Consider the following 18,775-nt stretch of genomic DNA (forward strand, 5'->3'; position numbering starts at 1 on the left):
CAGAGTTTCCTACGAACTAACCCGTCCTTTTGCCTAAGGTGGTTTCAACATCAAATCTAAACCAAAGCATTGACCTCCTGTCTTTTTCCCCAGAGTATTCAAATAGGTCTGAACAAAATTACACTGCCTGGATGTTCATCGTCAATTAAGGTACTACTTGGACAGGACGAAACAATTCAGAAAATCTGATCAGCTGTTTGTCTCCTATGCGGAAAGCACTTCCAGTTTCAAAGGTATCATTATCCAGATGGCTAACGTCTCTGATTACCCTTGTTTATGAGATTAGACACCAAAACTGCCTAATAAACCTAAAGCCCATTCCACCAGAGCTTTGGCTACTTCTTTAGCCTTCCAAGACAGACTGCCTATTGACACCATTTGTGCAGCGGCTACTTGGGCTACTCCTCACACTTTTATTTCCCATTATAAGTTGGATTTAGCTTCTAGGCATAGAGCTAATTTTGGTTCCACTGTTCTCAGGAGTCTGTTCCGTTAGGCCACCCAGGACAAGGTGCTAGGGACGCGGTCCCATCCAGCAAGAATGAAGGCGAGATAGACAACTTAACATATAGAAGTTATGTTCTTACCATAACGTTCCATGTTAGTTGTCTTCTTCTCGCCTTCTTCTTCCCCACCCTCCTTCCCCCTGGCCTGGACAGACCTAGAGGAGTTGTGATCGTGACCTCTCTTTCTACCACCTCTTTCTGAGTCATATGCTATTGTGCATATTTCTTATTTCAGGATGTAGGTCACCCTTTTCTTCCTGCTGTTAGAGGTGGATTCTATTTACAGTTATACTGTTATTGATATAAGCTGGGTTAGCTTACAAACGAGATCTGAGGTAACTCTCGCCTAGCATTGTGGGATATAAGGGGAGCCTCGAGCCGGTGGAACCAACTCTCGAGTTTTTAGAGTGGCCGAGTCGGAGCCGAGGTCGGCTCCGAACCCATCCAGCAAGAAGAAGGCGAGAAGAAGACAACTAACATGGAACGTTATGGTAAGAACATAACTTCTATTTTGCATTTCTTTTGTATACTTTACTAGCAATTTGAATTGCCTACCTATTTGGGGCACCTGTCATCTGGGGCAAGAAAAACTGAAGAAAATGGCGGCGGCTGCAACTTGTATACCCCTGTTGCACTGACATCAGGGAGGAGGTGACAGCAACAGACACCGGACCAAGACTTTGGAACTCAGGCCGACTGGGGAATTGCCTGACGGCAGGATAACCCAAGTGTAATGACTGCAGCAGTGTTTACACTCTAACATCTACATTTATGGTAGGTACAAAACTGTACTTTTAATTTTCATAAATCCAAACCTTTTAGGAAATTTGACCAACTGTTTGTCGTCTTACACCCCAGAGCCCTGGGGAGAGTTGTGAGCAAACAGACCATCTCTGCCTGAATCTCCAAGGCCATTTCCTTCTGCTACCTACACCATGGAAAGAATTTGCAGAGCAATGTCAAAGCCACGGACAACTTTGGTTTTATTTTCATAAATCCAATCCTTTTAGGAAATTTGACCAACTGTTTATCTTCTTCCACCTCAGAGCCCTGGGGTGAGCTGTGAGCAAACAGACCATCTCGGCCTGAACCTCCAAGGCCATTTCCTTCTGCGACCTACACCATGGAAAGAATTTGCACAGCAATGTCAAAGCCCACTCCACCAGAGCAATGGCCTCTTCTGGAGCCTTTTTAAGGGGTAAGACACTAACTCCATACCTGAGGCAGCTACTTCGTCAGTGCACACCTTTACCAAACACTACAAATTGGACCATATCTCCAGAGCTAGGGCAGGGTTTGCCAGGACTATCCTACACCAATTCCTGGAAACATCTTCTAGGCCACCCACTCAATCCTTGGTGAGCTTTGGCACTCACCTACATGTAGAATACTGCAACACTGGAATAGAAGGACATAAGAAAGTTGTGTAAAATCTTACCATAACCATAGATGTCCTTTTCTTCCATGTTGCAGTATTCCTTCCCTCCCACATTCCCCTCTTGTCAGACTGCACTTTCTCTCCTGGATGACACTGGACAGGCTATGCCCTTATAGGACTGGCTCCGACTGGGGCCTCTTAGGTTCTGAGGGCTGGTGCATGCAGACATCACTTTTATGGCCCATGTTCCTGCTGCCACGTCAGATGTCCAACGCACCTAGAGGGACTGAAAATCTTTGGAAACCTGGCCGGAAGAATTGGAGAAGGGTAAACCCACATGTAGAATACTGCAATATGGAATAGGAGGACATCTATGGTTATGGTAAGATTTTACACAACTTTCCTTTCCTTTTTTTACACATCAAGGCTTAGACCTCGGAAATCTTTCAGTCGGAAGTAATAACCACCAAAACAGTGTCTTCCAAGACATGCATGGTTGGGGGGTGGTGATGAAGCAGATGGCTTAAAAGATGCCAAGGGCAGTTTTTCTGACACAGTTGAGATCCCATGGTGGAGAAATTTTCCTCTCTGGTAGCCTTAGGTGAATGACCATCTTGAGGAACTGCTTGTCTGAACGTCTGGAATACAGAGGGAGATCCATAAGGAGACGAGCTGAAATAGCAAAAGTATTCCATTTTATATTGGTGTAAGCTTGAACCTGTTTTGTAAAGGTCTGACCGTCCTTGTTGGGATGCTGGGACTTGGCTCCACCAGGGCTTTATCTGAAGTCAGTCTGCCACTTTCCGGAGTAGTTTCTTTCCTTTTCCTACCTTTCCCTTTTTGTTTGACTGTTGGGAAAGGACCATGTCTTACTTGGATAGGTAGTTAAACTTGGGTGGATGGGGTTGGAGTACGTCTTTGAGTGTATCTGCATGCTTTTCACCTTTTCATCCACTTTAACAGACTTTTTCAGCTGGGGCCAAAGAAAATTCTTATCAAGGAGGGGAGCATCAGTTATCTGTGCTTTAAGCTTATTGGACAGGGGTTAATCCCTCAAACCAGGCACACCTGCTGATAACAAATCGTTCCTATCCCTCTACTTTCAGAAAATGTCAGAATGGGAAACCATTTCAGAGAGAGTTCTTGGGGCATGTGAAAGAAAACAAAAGCTGGATAAACGCCTGGTATACACCTCAAGCGAAAAAAAATGAAAAGACCAATGGTTAGACCACAGCTGAAGATAAAAATGGAATAATCCATGTCAGGAAATAAATCACTTGCAGCTTCACAGTAGTGCCCTTTATAAAACCAAAAGTTATAACTGAGATGTAGTAGTCAAGGTAGGAAACGGTTCACTTGCAGTTTCACACCACTTTATTAAACAAGAGTAAGCGCTTTCACGATCTAAGTCAGCTGATCGCTTCTTCAGACTCATAAAAACAGTTAAACATTGGTATTTAAAATATGGTTCAACCAATGAAAACGCATATAGAACTATGACATAGACTAATTAAAATCGCATACATCAGTACATTAATTTGCCTTATATTCTGCATAAGATGAAATAAAATATACATATAACGGACACATTTTATGTAATAATCCATATTGCTTAATGTTTTAGTGGTCTGGATTTTAAAAAAAGATTTCAAGGAAACAGCATTGTTCAGTCCAGGAGACCTATCTGCCTGAAGTAGTAAAATCAATCTTTGTTCGGCTTCCTCTACCTTATTCCTTATATCACCTCCCCTCTTACTTTTATTTATTATTTATAAAACCATGAAATTAAAAATGTTTCCTATCTTCTTCTTCTTCCACATGTTTTGCTAAAGCACTTGTGTCTTTTTTATTTCTTATATCTCTAAGGTGTTCAAGGATACGTTCCTTTAGACACCTGTTGGTTTTGCCTATATAAAAGGCATGACAGACAGTGCAGAAGCTGAAATAAAACAAATTTTGTGTTATGCAGTCAGCATAAAAATCTATATCAATTATAAATCCTAGTGTAGGATGTTTATATGTAGATTTATTATATAAATAGTCACATGCTGTACAATTTCTGCAAGGAAAAGTCCCCTGCCTATCAGATAGGATCATTCTTTCTGGATTTATAACAGAGTTGCCTTTTTAAGGACCTCTTATTTCTAAAAGAAAAGCTGGGTCTATCTTCTAACAATTCTCTCAAGTCAGGATTCGACAGTAAAACATTCCAATTCTTCTCAAAAATATTACAGAACCTTCTGATGTCACTTGAATAAGTTATAGGGAATCTACCTTGACTACTACATCTCAGTTACAACTTTTGCTTTTATAAAGGGCACTACTGTGAAGCTGCAAGTGATTTATTTCCTGACATGGATTATTCCATTTTTATCTTCAGCTGTGGTCTAACCATTGGTCTTTTCATTTTTTTCTTGGGGCCACTATCTTTCATGGCATTATGCATACTCTTTTCCCCTTGTCAGACTTCTTATGAGGAAATTGCAGTGTTAACAAAAAAAAAAAGTTGGTACTAATATCTAAATTTCTTTCAGACTCCTTTCCTTCTGTCCTGAGGGTTTGACTGTCTTCAGAACATATTTACAACCAGGACCCCTAATCATAAGATGAGAACACTGCAGTAATGTGGTACATCAGCAAACAAAGATGCATCCATTCATACATCTTGTACAGGCTGACCTTGCAGGTTTGGGAACTGATGGGTCTCGCCCTTTTGGTGCAATATCTTAAGGTGGGAACAACAACTTTGCAGACAGTCTGTAAAATATGTTAGACCTGAATGAGTGAATGCTAAAGATGGAAGTATTCCTTCAAATAATTTACAAAGTAGTACATGTAAGAATAACTTTTTCTTTCATCAAAACATGCAGCTGAAGTACTGCTTAAGAGCTCCTAGTAGATGGATGCCTTCTTCCCATGGACAGGTGTAGTTCTTTATGCCTTCCCTCCCATTCCCTTTATCTCTAGCGTACTGTGAAAGATCAGGAAGGGCAGACCAAGGGTGATCCTAGTGCCCCCATTTGGCTCGGGCAGTACTGGTTCTCTGGGCTACTGAGCAAAACCAAGGAAGAGCAATTGATGGTCCACAACAGGTGGAACTGCTTACTCTGCGCGAAGGGACCATAGTATACCCTCTCTTGAGCAAATTGAAGCTGGCAGAGTGTTTGACTGTCTTCTGTTGTGTAGCTGCCTTTCAGTTGTATGTCCATACTGTAACTTTTTAGCTTTGCATTTTTTTGTATAAAATGATCTACTTTTATCTCCCTGTGCTCCCACTGAAAAGGGGCCCTGACAGCCCAGTCAGACTATGCTAATCAACAAAAGCAAAAAATTAAATAAAATTCTCTGGTACTCATCCCTTTCAGAGATACATTTTCAAAGGATGCCTTGCTTATTTTAAGAGGGCAGAACACCTAGCACCAAGTCTTATACTACTTAATGAAGAAATGTCTCTCATTGGTGTCTTAAAAGACTGTATCAGCTGGTCCAAGCCTGGCTGCCCTGTATCCTTGTCTACCTCTTGGACTTTTTCCAAAAAGGCCCGTCTCTCGCCTTTTACCTGTTTGCCTTTTGACCCACCTGTATTTTCCTAGCCAGCTATAAAGCAGTTCCTAAAAGGAATTCAAGACCACCAAGGAAAAATGCCTGTTCCCCTTGCGTTTTCACTTTTGTGCTGTTAAAGCTTATCCCTCCCTTCTTGAGGCCTGTTACTTCGGCTGACATCAAAATGTTCACTTGGAAAATGGCCTTCCTAGTAGCACTAATTTCTGCTAGGTATCTCTCTACACTGTATGCCTTAATGTGTAGAGAGTTCTTTCTGATGTTTTACAAGGACAAGATCACACTCCACACATCTGTTCTGTATGCCTAAGATGATGTCTGAGCTTTCCTTTAACCAAGCCATAAATATTCCTGCGTTCTTCCCATCCTCATTATAAACGAAAGACTGATGCATTGATTGCACCTGCATAGGCAGCTGACGTGTAACAAAACAGAACTTGGAGAATTCTGACTGTATGCTTTGCAAAAGTGAAAGAAGGAAAACATTTGGATTTGCAGACTGTATTTCTTTTTTTACTGCTGTTTTCATTTTCTTCCTGGACCCAACACTGTACTCTGAGAGATGCCAGTGAAGAATGTGCACTGGGCTGTTGAAGAAGAATGCCCTCTCATTTCCAGAAGGGCTGTTCCCTCCAAGCACCAGCGACCACACCATCCTGTGCCTGAGTGCTTGCAAACCACCACCCTTCTGCCTAGACAGGTGAGTAGGTTATGCCTGTTCATTCCTTCCCCGCCCTGCCTGGCTTCTCTAGTGCTGGGGGTGCCAATTGAGTCTGAGTTGAAGTCAGAGCTCCATCCTTCTCCACAGAACCAAGCTGTGCACTTAAAACTTGCCTTTGGTGATCTCCAGTAAGAGTCATTTCAGCGGTAGTAGGTATCCTGTTTATCCCTGTACCCTTCCCTTAGGGAAGATTTTGGCTGTGAGACGTACTGTTTCTCCGAGACAGCCAAGATGACAACCTGTCTTTTCCTGTTTCTAAATCACCAGCATTACAATATGAGCTTCTTCACCTAGACCCAGTGAGTTTTATTACTGGCTGTCCTGCTCTTTATCAGTAGAAGTTTTTTTCCCCTTGCATTTATACACCAGATGTAAGATTTCCCTGTTGTACAATCTGAAATGTTCAGGTAAGGATATGCTAAGCTTTTGAATCCTTGTTTGTAGTGAACAGCAATAAATAACTAGTTTTTTTACTTCATTAAAATTAAATACACTTTTTTTTATTTATATTAGGAATAACAATTCATCTGTGGAGGACAAAGTTGCTAAACTGAAAGTGAGTATGGTGACATGGGACAGATGGGATAACACGATCATTACTGCAGTTAACAACTTCCTGCTTAAAGTATGGAGTTCCTACACAGGCAGTCTTCTTCATGTCTTATCAGTAAGTAACAGCCCATTTTACTAGATTGGGTTAATTACTGTAAACTGAACCAGAATATCTATTTACTGTTGCAGCCATGCAAGTGACTTACTACCTTTTGGTTGTTGGTTGCAGCAGAATTAACTTTGCTAGCGCATTGAGCAACAGCAGGCTTAGCTGCATTTACTTGCCTATGTTCATAGTGTTTCACTGTTGCAGTCATTACCCTTGGGTTATTCTGCTGGCGGGCTACCCGCAGTCGGCCAGAATTCCAAAGTCTAGGTCTGGCATCAGCTGCCGTCGCCCCTTCCCTGACGCCAGTGCACCAGGGGTATAAAAGATGCAGCCGACACCATTTTCTTCAGTCTTTCTTGCTGCGCGATGCCAGAAGTAAAAGCAGTTCGCAAGTGCCAGTCGGCCGACTCCTGAGATTTTCAAATCTGAATTTCAGAACTGAAGTTTTCATTAAAGCCAAGTACCCCATTGGGGAAACTTTTTTCTTGCTCCAGACTGATGTCAGGAAAAAGTTAATTGTATTTCTTGTGGGAAGCAAATACCTGATAAGGATTTTCACTCTTACTGTATTCCTTGCCTAGGCCCTGATCACAACGTTGCTAGCTGTCTGGTTTGTGCTAGATTCAACCAACGCACTATCAAGTGTTGGTTCGATTTTGCATTTCATTACTATGGCCGAAGATTTAATTATATAATGCCAGAGGAACAGCCGACAACCGGAGTTTACAAAAAACGCAAGGACAAGGATAAGGATAGGCATCCGAGGTCCAAAACAGACGATGAAGCCTCTTCTAGGCCATTCGCCGGTTCTCAGTGAGACGCTTTTGCAGTCCCTGGCACCCGCTACATCAGAGCCAAAGGCCGCTACCGACTCCCACGTGGAGCTGACAGGGCCTCTGGAAACTCAAGGTATTGGACACTCTGAAATCAATCCCCTCAGATGGGTCCGGAGCCGCTGAGCAGGCATCGGCTTCTGAGGGTGTCTTCAGACCTACACAACTATATATTAAGCCATCCTCAGCTTTAAAGACTAAAGCAGCTCTAAAGACAAAGAAAAAAGTACAGCATTCTCCTATTCAGACTTCCATGCCTAAAAAACAGATGCTCAAAATGGCCGAAGACCTAATTACTTTGATCAGGGGCTCCCATTCCCCTCCTGATAAGAGGCCTAGGCAAGACAGAGTATGATTCTTCTGATCAGCTATTTCCTCTGATTCCTCTTCTGAACAGGATTACTCCATGCTTCCCTATGAGGATTCTGATGCTGAAGAATCAATTCATTCAGCCTCTCCTCCTGAGGACTATTCTTTTGGGGAAACACTGCATACTATGAGGGAGCATTTCCACTGGGAGAGCCAAGAATATTCTGAGTCTAAGAAAAGGCTCAGAGACTTCCTGCTTCTTCCTCAGCATAGACTCCTTGCCATTCCACCTGTTCTAGACATTGTAGATGATATATTTTCAGAGTCTGTACTGTCCCCTGACTCTTTACCCCCTGCACCTGCTAAGCCAGACAGATACTACAGGGTCCCGGATTCTCATAAATTCCTATATCAAAACCCCGCTGCTGACCCAGAGACTATTTCTCAGGGTCCCGAGGGGGTTAAGGCTTCCACTACAAAAAACCCTGTCCCCTCTGATAGGGATTCTAGGGCTCTAGACAGATGGGAAAAAAGTATACACTTCTGCCACCCTGTTTGCAAGGGCTTTAAATTGTCAATTTCATATGCTTAAATATCAGCAATATTTAATGTCACTACTTAAACAGAAAATGTTGACAAATACTGAGTGTTCAGAGAACAAGGAATTGCAGGATTTATTGCATGCAACTGAACAAGTGGAAAAGCATACTTTGCAATGTGGTTATGATTCACTGGAGGCCTCTTGCAGGGACACTGTTACAGGTTCTGTTATTAGAAGGCATGCTTGGTTAAAGGAATAAAATCTGCCTGATCATGTTAAAGCAAAATTATTAGATGCACCATTACAGCATGATACTTTGGTACTAAAGCAGAAGAGGTGTTGGAAAATTTGGAGGATAAAGCAAAATCCATGCGGACAGTCAAGGATTTCTTACAGGTACAGCCACCCAGGTTTAGCAGGAACTGGCCTTTTAAAAATTGGTCCTTTCCAGTCTCAGACAGACCACAAAGAGGCAGATACAGGCGTCCCAGAGGCAGATCTCAGCCCTAAGGCTCATACAGGCCTAAACAATGGGGTGCTCCTACCTCCAAAAGCGGAGAAGACAAATCACAGCCTTACAGGAAACAGTCCCAATGACTTTCCTTTACCAGTTCCAAGCAGTTTTCTTTTGACAGCCCCCTTAGGGGGAAAACTAGCACTTTTTTCACCAAATTGGCAAATGGTTACCCAAGACAAATGGGTTCTGAACATAGTATCCCAAGGCCATAGGTTCCATTTTCACAGTCTACCAAGGTCAAAGGGCATGCCAGACCTGCCACGCAATCAATGGGCAGAGGCACAAAAACAAATTTCAGCCCTCATGGACATGAGGCCATTCAGCAAGTACCACAGCAAGAACAGGGTCAAGGATTTTACTCCAGACTTTTTCTAGTACCCAGGAAGGACCAAATCTGGAGACCAATTCTGGACCTGTCTATACTAAATACATTTCTGGAAGTTCCAAAATTCAAGATGTTGACTCTTCAGCAGCTACTGCCCATGCTGGGCAAGAGGGCTTGGTTAGTAACTTTGGACCTAAAAGAGGCATACCTGCATGTCCCTGTCAGACACTCTTGCAGAAGATACCTCAGATTCATAGCTGGCTCAATGCATTACCAATTCTTTGCACTGCCCTTTGTGTTATCTACTGCACCCAGGGTCTTTACAAAATGCCTGGCACCAGTAATTGCATTTTGCAGACCAAAAGGAATTCTAATATATCCCTACTTGGATGACTGCCTAATTCAAGCAGAGAACAAAGACACTCTTCTAAAGCATCTGGCATTTGTAAAAAGATTACTAATTGGCCTAGGGTACACAGTAAACGAAAATAAATCAAAACTAGTGCCCTCTCAAGAGATAATATTACTGGGTGCAAGCTTAAATACAACTGCCCAAATGGCTTATCTTACACCAGACAAGCAAAAACAATTGACTACTTACTTCAACAAATTGGCAACAAAAGCCCACTTATCTGCAAGGAAAATCCTGCAGGCCTTGGGTTTCAATGCATCCTACTAATTCCATATGCCAGACTGCTTATGAGGAAACTACAATGGTATCTGAAAAGTGTTTGGACTCAGCAGTGCCACAGCCTGGAGACAGTAATTGCACTCATTCCCTGCCTACAACAGGAGTTTCGATGGTGAGCAGAAGCCTGTCACCACAACAAGGGTCTGCCATTCAGTTTACCCACAGCCAGACAGACCCTGACAAACGGATGCATCAGATTATGCCTGGGGGGGCCCATATGGCAGGAAAATGTATTCAGGGCACATGGCCTGCAAACCAGATGCATCTTCACATCAATCAAAAAGAGATGCAAGCTATTCAAAATGCCCTGACAGCTTTCAAGGACCTGCTTCATCCAGGACAATTACTGATAAAGACCGACAACACTACGGTCATGTGGTACATATGCAGGGAGGTACTCATTCCTACCCCCTCTGCAGACAAGCAATGACTTTATGGGACACTGCATTGGCTTTAAGTTCACCTGCAAACACAGTTCCTGCCAGGAAAAACAAATACTCTGGCAGATGACCTCATGGATCCCCACGAGTGGAAACTGGATCCACAAGAATTCAGGATGATAATACGGAAATGGGGTTGCCCAGACATAGATCTATTTGCCTCTGCACAAGGATTTACCACAAACAAGCATGGAAAGTGGACGCCCTGTCATTCAGCTGGAAAAATCTAACAGTGTATGCTTTTCCCCCACTACCTCTCCTTCCCAGAGTACTCATAAAGGTCAGACAAGAGAAGCCAAAAATGATTCTGATTGCACCAGACTGGCCACGCCAGCACTGGTACCCAATCCTAAAGAGCTTGTCTCAAGGTCCAGCATGGATATTGCCTCAAACTTCTCACTTGCTGACCCAACAAAACAATCGGATCCTGCACAGCCAACTCAGGACCTTGAATCTGGCAGCATGGCTGATAATGTAGCCATTCTGTACACTCCTCTTTCAAAAGCTGTTATGGATGTTATCTTGGATGCCAGGAGGCCCAGTACCAGAAAATCTTATGCAGAAAAATGGAAGAAATTCTATCCTTGGAACCAGGAGCTAGGCATTGACACGTCTGTACCAAACATTCCTCAAATTTTACAATACCTGACTGAGATGCTGAACAAAGGCTTTTCTTTCTCATCAATCAAGATTCATGCCTCTGCCATTTCTGCACATTACAATACGGAACCACCTATCTTTTCTCATCCTTTAATAAGGCAGTACCTCAGAGGGGCCAAAAACGTTGGGCCTCCTAGGAGAGCACCAATTGTGGCCTGGAACCTCAATTTTGTTTTGGAAAAACTCACACTGCCTCCTTTCCAGCCAGCATCAACATCGGATATTAAATTCTTATCCTGGAAAACAGCTTTGCTCCTAGCCATTACCTCTGCAAGGTGAGTCTCGGAGTTACAAGCAGTCGTGGCTGTGGAACCTTTCATCATTTTTCATCCAGACAGGGTTTCTCCGAGGACAAACCCTACATTTATTTCTAAGATGGTGTCCAGTGTGGCCCTCAATCAAACCATTCATTTGCCTACCTTTTACCCAAATCCACAGAACAAGGGTGAGAAAATTCTGCATTCTTTGGACATACACAGGCAGTTACGTTTCTACTTGGACAGAACTAAAGCTTTCAGAAAGACTGAGCAACTTTTAGTGTCATATGCTGCAGGATCACAAGGAAAGGCCATCTCAAAACAGACCATTTCTAAATGGATAGGCCATTGCATCCATTTCTGCTATTCTCAACATGGCAAATCAGTGCCTAAGGGCATTAGGCCTCATTCCACCAGAGCAGCAGCCACTTCAGCAGCCTTTCTCAGGGGAGTACCAACCAAAGAAATCTTAGAGGCTGCAACTTGGAGTTCAGTGCACATCTTCACAAAGCACTACCACTTGCCTCTCTACTCTTAAGTCCAGAGCAGGCTTCGCCACTGAAGTTCTACAGGGCCTCATAGCCTCTCCTAATCCTATTTAGCCCAGCCACCCTTCCTCAGCTTTGGGATTCATCCCAAGAGTAATGACTGCAACAGTGAAACACGATTAACATAGTACAGTTGTGTACCCACCATAGATGTAGATGTTACAGTGTATTCACTGTTGCAGTCCAGGTTACCTGCCCACCATCCCCTTCTCCTTGCTGGGGCTTATCTGCACTTCTCTATCCTATACAACCTTGTTGGTGTATTTGCTTGTAGATGAAGGAAATGTTATTTCTGTGTATACATTTCTTATTGATATATTTTTCAGCCTACCTATTTGGGGCACCTAATATCTGCGGCAAGAAAAACTGAAGAAAATGGCGGCTGCATCTTTTATACCCCTGGCGCACTGACGTCAGGGAAGGGGTGACTGCAGCCGACGCTGGACTTAGACTTTGGAATTCTGGCCGACTGCGGGGTAGGCTGCCAGCAGGATAACCCAAGAGTAATTACTGCAACAGTGAATACACTCGAACATCTACATTTATGGTAGGTACACAACCTGATGTCTTTGCTCTGAAAATCAGGAGATTATATTTTCTTGTCAGTAGTGATTTATGTACATTTCTATATCTAGTGCAGCAACAGGTGACTTCAGTGTGTTTTGTATTCTAGCTTAAGCACATGTTGATTTTGTAATTTTTATGTTAACTCCTTAATCTGAATGTATCAAGTTCCTACTTAGAGGTGTGCTCACATGCTACATTTTCAGGCTTCTCTGGGGTTTTAACTTTGTTTCTCAGCACTGTCACTGACCTTTCAAAAATGAAAATAAGTGGTTATCAGCCATCTCATATAGACAACATTTTTTAACATGTTATTTTGTAGAGTTGTTGGCCTAATATTTCTATACAAGACTGCCCCCCGAAGACTGACGCCTCACACCTTGTGCAGATGAAACAGAAAAACTAAACAACCAATTTGTTGAAAGTTACCCTGTGAGTAAAATAACGGAGTTCCCCAAATCTTATGACAAGTTGCATTTTTTTCATTGAATTGTCCGTTTGGTGTTTTTGTCTTGATCAGTCTCTCCAGTGAGTTATCCATTGCAAGGTTAATACTGGTTTCAGTTGATCCTTAGTGTGCAACTATTGTAATATTTCAAGAGTCCATCAGTATTAATTCCAAACTGAAGTGCTAGTTATAGGCACGGCTAATAGTTTCCATTTACTGTTGTATCAGAGACCTGGCTAATAGTTTATTTTTACTGTTGTGTGCAGCAGCTGTTTCTGAATTTGTACCATTGTTTTAACAAAGTTGAAGCCATTACTGTGGATATCAAATGGTTGCCAAGTACTGACATGCTATTACTTTGCATAATTTAACTTGTGGAGTAACAAGCAAGATGGTAAGAGCTGTGTCTTTGAAATTGACTGGTGTAAGATGTACAAATTGGCAGCAGACCTGCCAGAGATTTTTGCATGTGATTTGCAGTTTAAAAGATGAGTGAATTTTGTATTCAATTATGTGGCTGTTGAAGTAATGCACTGAGTTGATTCCAAATAATGCTACTTAAACTGAGGCTGAAGGTATAGCTAACTTACTGGCTGATCATTTTTATCTCTAACTTTGCCTCTCTCTACTCTAGTCTTTCCCTCAAGATGTACATGAAACTGGCTCACATTCTGCTGTCACACAAGGCAAAATGCTAAAGGTGCTATGAAAAGCTAAAAGTACTCCATTGGGTCCTGACAATATGTCTAGATGCATCTTAAATAGCATGAAGCATGATTTAGCCACACCCTTAGCAACACTGTTCACTCTCTGCCTCCATACATATTTTGTACCATGCGAATAGAGAACAGCTATAGTTATTCCCCTGCATCAGTGAGGACCTTCCACATACCCACAAGTCTGACTAGCCTCATATGCAGAGTTATGGAAAGACTTGTCATGGAATTTATCAGTCAGGACATAGAGAACCTCCAAACACTGGGCTAGTCTCTGTTTGGATTTGTCAAGGGCAGGTCATGCTTAGTGAAGCTGGTGGATTTTTTTGAAATGGTCACCAAAGCAGTGGATGAAGGCAAAATGGTACACAAAGCATACCTCGATCTGACCAAAGCTTTTGACACAATTCCCCACTCATTCATAGTAGAAAAGCTAAATAAAGTGGGAATAAACCCTTATGTCTCCTGCTGGATTCCTAACTGACTTACAGATAAGAGGACACATTAACCAAACGGGGGAAGTTAACTTCCACAAAGAAACAAATCACCAGTGGAGTCCTTCAGGGTTCTGTGCTGTGACCTGTCCTGGTTGGCATGTACTTTACTAAAGTAAAAGCCAATACCAAAGGGCTTTGGCTGACTGTTTTGCAGATTACTGCAAGCTAGGAAGAGTCACTGAATCCCCAAATTACTTCGTCATCCTGTAGGAAGATTTGTCCCAAATAACTGGTACCAAACTCTTGGATTGAAATTAAATGCCAGAAGAATTATTGTATCCTTTGGGAAGTCATCTACCCCAGGGAACTACCATATTGACATTGCTCTCCTGAAAGTTGACCCAGTTGTTTGGGATATGGCCTAAATTATGGCCGTGCCCATTGTAAACAAAAAAAAAAAAAAAAAGTCTTCTATATTGCACAGCTTATAGACAGATTGTGTCTAGATCTAGGGATGCCATTGTTCCTTTGTACCCGTCCTCATTAGGCCAGTCATTGAATATAATGCCCCCTTTGGCATGCATCTGTCCAGTCCCATGCAATAACTGGAACACACACAGAGAGTCCTTACTAAAAGATCCAAGGCCTAAACAGCATGTCCTACATGGTCTGACTCAAAGCCCAGTCACTGCACTCCGTATCCTGTGGACTGCTAAGAGGTGATTTATGTCTTGCATACAAAGCATCTTTTGACCCATTACTGATGGATGTACTGCACATCAGAAGTACTCTGTCTAGAGATCTAAACCTGTTCTGCAAACACCATGGTTTGGAGGGCCAGGTTTATCTAAAAAATAGTAAAATTCATCAAAATGAGGGTCCCGAAGGCTATGATCCACTCTTTATTAAAACATAAAAAATAAAAACATTGAGTGCTTTCGTCCCTACCAAACAGGAGTTTTCATCAGAATACAAAACACTGTTCAAAGCACACTTAAATAGCTACTCAGTGCTCTTAATTAAAACAAATTAAATTAAAACAAGGTGCATTATTTATACTCGGTTAAACCACAAACTAAAATATTTAACCTTGTGCCTTCCAGAAGTTACTTAACCTTCGTTATTTCACCGTATGACGACCACATATTGAAAACAATTATTTCTACATTATAAAAATGTCTAAAACTTGTCTCATTTAAATGTAATCTTTATGAAAAGTTCAAGCCATCTTTTCCTTACTTCTAGCTATAATTTACCAGCTTTTATTTTTAAAACTGGTACAATAGATGTAGAATCATTTAACGCCAGCTGGATACATAACAGCCAACCTAAGCTGCCATTGAAGTTCTTTATTACTTAAATTCTTCCAGTCACCCCCCCCGAGGAACAACTTTAATCTGTTTTTGATTATTCCAAACAAATTTTCTAAACTGACCACACTTGAGAATGTTTATACAACGCATTGTTTTCCTTTTTGTTATAAATATTGTATGCATGTTCATAAATTCTTGTTTTTAATGCACGTTCCGTTTTTCCAATGTAATAACTTGCATAGCTTTCACATTTAGCTAAAGATGCTATTCTACTAGTGTAGTGGTGCAATTACCTTTAAAAAAACATTTCTGTTTTTCATTAAATTATTTTAATTTTTTTCTTTAATAATGTTGGAACTTTGCAACAATCACAGGTAAAAGTACCCCTGCTGCTCTTCACATATTTGGTAGGTTTATTCTCAAAAATGTTTCTTAAAATTTTCAGCAGTTTTAGTAATAACAGGGGCTCAGTTCCTACCATTTTGTAAATATTTGTGTTCACCTTAAAAATATTCCAATTATTTCTAATAGCGTTTTTGATCTCTTTAGAGTATTGAATATACTGAATGACGTAGGCTTTCTCATATTGTGATAACCCAGAACCACCTTTATTACAATCTAAGCCAGTACCTAGAATCGGCTTATATCTACCACCCCACTCTTTATAAATCTCTACAATAATGCCATCTACCACACTAGCAGGGTAACACGTAGCACAAAACATATTTTTTAAAAATGCAAGTTTTTTCCCAAACATCTTTGAAATGTGAAGTCATCCTTGCCCCTTAACCAAACTTCTTTTGTGTGTCATAGAGTGGCTACTAGAATAATGCAGGTAGGAATTGCAAAAAGTATTCTTATGATGAATATTTGACTTAAAACCATCCTTAAAATGAGAAACAAGTGTATCCAAGTAATTAATCTTAGATGGATGACATACGTAAGCTTGAAATATTTGGTACTATTTATATACTTTACAAATTGATCTACTTGTACCTTTCCACACAATAAAAACGTCATCCAGGAAACATAAGTATAAGTGGAGATTCTGTGAAAATACACTATTGAAAGCATATTTATGTTCCCATCCCAGGAGTACAAGGTTAGCATAAATAGGGGCACACACCACACCCATAGCTACACCTTTTATCTGTTAAAAATAATCTCCTTCAAGAAATACAAAATTGTGTTCTAATATAGCCATCAGCTCAACAATTAACGTTATTTGATCGTGAGAAAGAGAAGAACAAGAAAATAAAATTTCTTCAAACAGTTATAAACCCTCATCTTTAGGAATAACCAAAAATAGATCTTTAACATCCACAGTCATAAACCCTCATCTTTAGGAATAACCAAAAATAGATCTTTAATATCCACAGTCATAAATGAGAGCTTTTTCTCCAGTATATCCTTTCTAAGGTAACCTAAGAATTCCCAAGAATCTTTAATTAAATGGAGAGTGCGGTCTATCACATGCTTAACCCATTTATCCCCTAAAATGGCTAGTGGAGGATTTTTCGAACCATGTGCAGAGACTATTTGTAATATCTTTATGTATTTTGGGATTCCAAAAATTGAGGGGATGACTGCTTTAGGATTAAACAAAACCTCAAATCTCTAAAGTAATCCGCTGATTTAATACATATTCCTCTGAGAGAATCTATCCTATTATATGCTTTATGTATCTGATTCTTAAATACTCTAACATATGTATTCTCATCGAATAAAATCTTTTGCATGGTGTTGGGTATGTCTCCCAAAGGATACTTCTGCTGCTGCAGAGCAGACTTCCCATCCACATAAAACACAGTTCAGCCCTATCCATTTTCAAGTGCACCTTAGATGTTTGGATGAGAAACAGAAAATTTACCCCAAGGCTCCCTCTGTATTACTAATGGACAGAGGCAACTCCTAAATGCATTTATCCCCTCAAATTATCTATGGTATGATTCCAGTTATTTTCATTAAGGGCAATATATAATTATTGACCATGGGGCGGATAGTCTATAATCCAAATGGGATAGGTTATTTCGAACACAGAAAGGGAAATTGGTTGGGCTTGAAATGGCCCATAAAAGCAGCTAGCCTAGTACTTTCCTATGAACCTATAAATTTTACAAGAACTAGTGATTAAAACTGGTGGGGATAAGAGACAGTACAGTACAATAGAGAGTATCATTTGTTTTACGCTTGTGACTTTTTTCCCCTTAGGATGGAGGAAGCAAGTTTTTGGAAACAAATTGAATTGTATGCTGAAGTTCTTATACTCTGTGGAAGTGAAAAGGATGGTGAAGTAGTTTTCCATTCACTGGGGTGATCCCTGGATCCCTACTGAGGTGAATGTTAACAAAGGTAGATAACCTGTGGGTAGAAAGGAAGGAAGATTGGGGAGTCTTTAATGTCTGGGCAACAAAACTGTGTTCTGAACTACATACTCCCGAGTATATTGGGTGACTTTTGTGATGATTGCTGGAGTATGGGTGAATTAAAATATGAAAGAAAGTTGTGTGACATTTTCATGGTTTCAGATCTGTATGATAGACTGAGTTGGATGAAGTGGTAATGAGTGTACCCAAGGGTGAGAGACTAGTGATTGGAGCGGACCTCAATGGGTATGGTGAAGAGGGGATGAGGAAGTGATGGGTAGGTATGGTGTTAAGGAGAGGAATGCAGAAGGTCAGATGATTGTGGATTTTGCGAAAAGGATGGACATGGCTGTGGTGAATACATGTTTTAAGAAGAGGGAGGAGCATAGGGTGACGTACAAGAGTGGAGGAAGATGCACGCAGGTGGATTATATCCTATGTAGGTGGGCCAGTCTGAAGGAGGTTGGAGACTGTAAAGTGGTGACAGGGGAAAGTGTAGTTAGGCAACATAGGATGGCAGTTTGTAGGATGACGTTGGTGATCAAGAAGAGGAGTAGTGTGAAAGCAGTGCCATGGATTAAATGGTGGAAGTTAAAAAAGGGTGATTGTGAGGTGGAGTTCAGGGAAGAGTTAAGACAGGCACTGGGAGGCAGTGAAGAGTTTCCGAATAGCTGGGTAACTACAGCAGAGCTGGTAAGGGAGACTGCTAGAAAGGTGCTTGGTGGACAGAGGAAGGAGGACAGGGAGACCTGGTGGTGGAATGAGGAAGTACAGGAGAGTATATTGAGGAAGAGGCTGGCGAAGAAGTGGGATTGTCATAGAGATGAAGAAAGTAGACTTGAGTATAAGGAGATGAGACGCATGGCAAAGAGAGAGGTGGCAAAGGCTAAGGATAAGGCATATGGAGAGTTGTATGAGAGATTGGACACTAAAGAGGGAGAAAAGGACCTTTACCGATTGGCTAGACAGAGGGCAGAGCTGGG

The 18,775-nt window shown here is 41.4% G+C and overlaps 1 protein-coding gene across 1 annotated transcript in view; it reads left to right on the top strand.

Annotated features, from left to right (window-relative positions):
• BRWD3 (bromodomain and WD repeat domain containing 3) overlaps positions 1 to 18,775 on the top strand; it is a 1,896,258-nt gene that overhangs the window by 237,377 nt on the left and 1,640,106 nt on the right. The window contains exon 13 of the mRNA XM_044057276.1: positions 6,680 to 6,833. Within this exon, the coding sequence (XP_043913211.1) occupies positions 6,680 to 6,833 (154 nt within the window). The remainder of the gene's footprint in view (positions 1 to 6,679; positions 6,834 to 18,775) is intronic.

This window comes from Protopterus annectens, chromosome 15.part0, assembly GCF_019279795.1.
Source record: "Protopterus annectens isolate FY-2018-M chromosome 15.part0, PAN1.0, whole genome shotgun sequence".
Taxonomy (NCBI): domain Eukaryota; kingdom Metazoa; phylum Chordata; order Ceratodontiformes; family Protopteridae; genus Protopterus; species Protopterus annectens.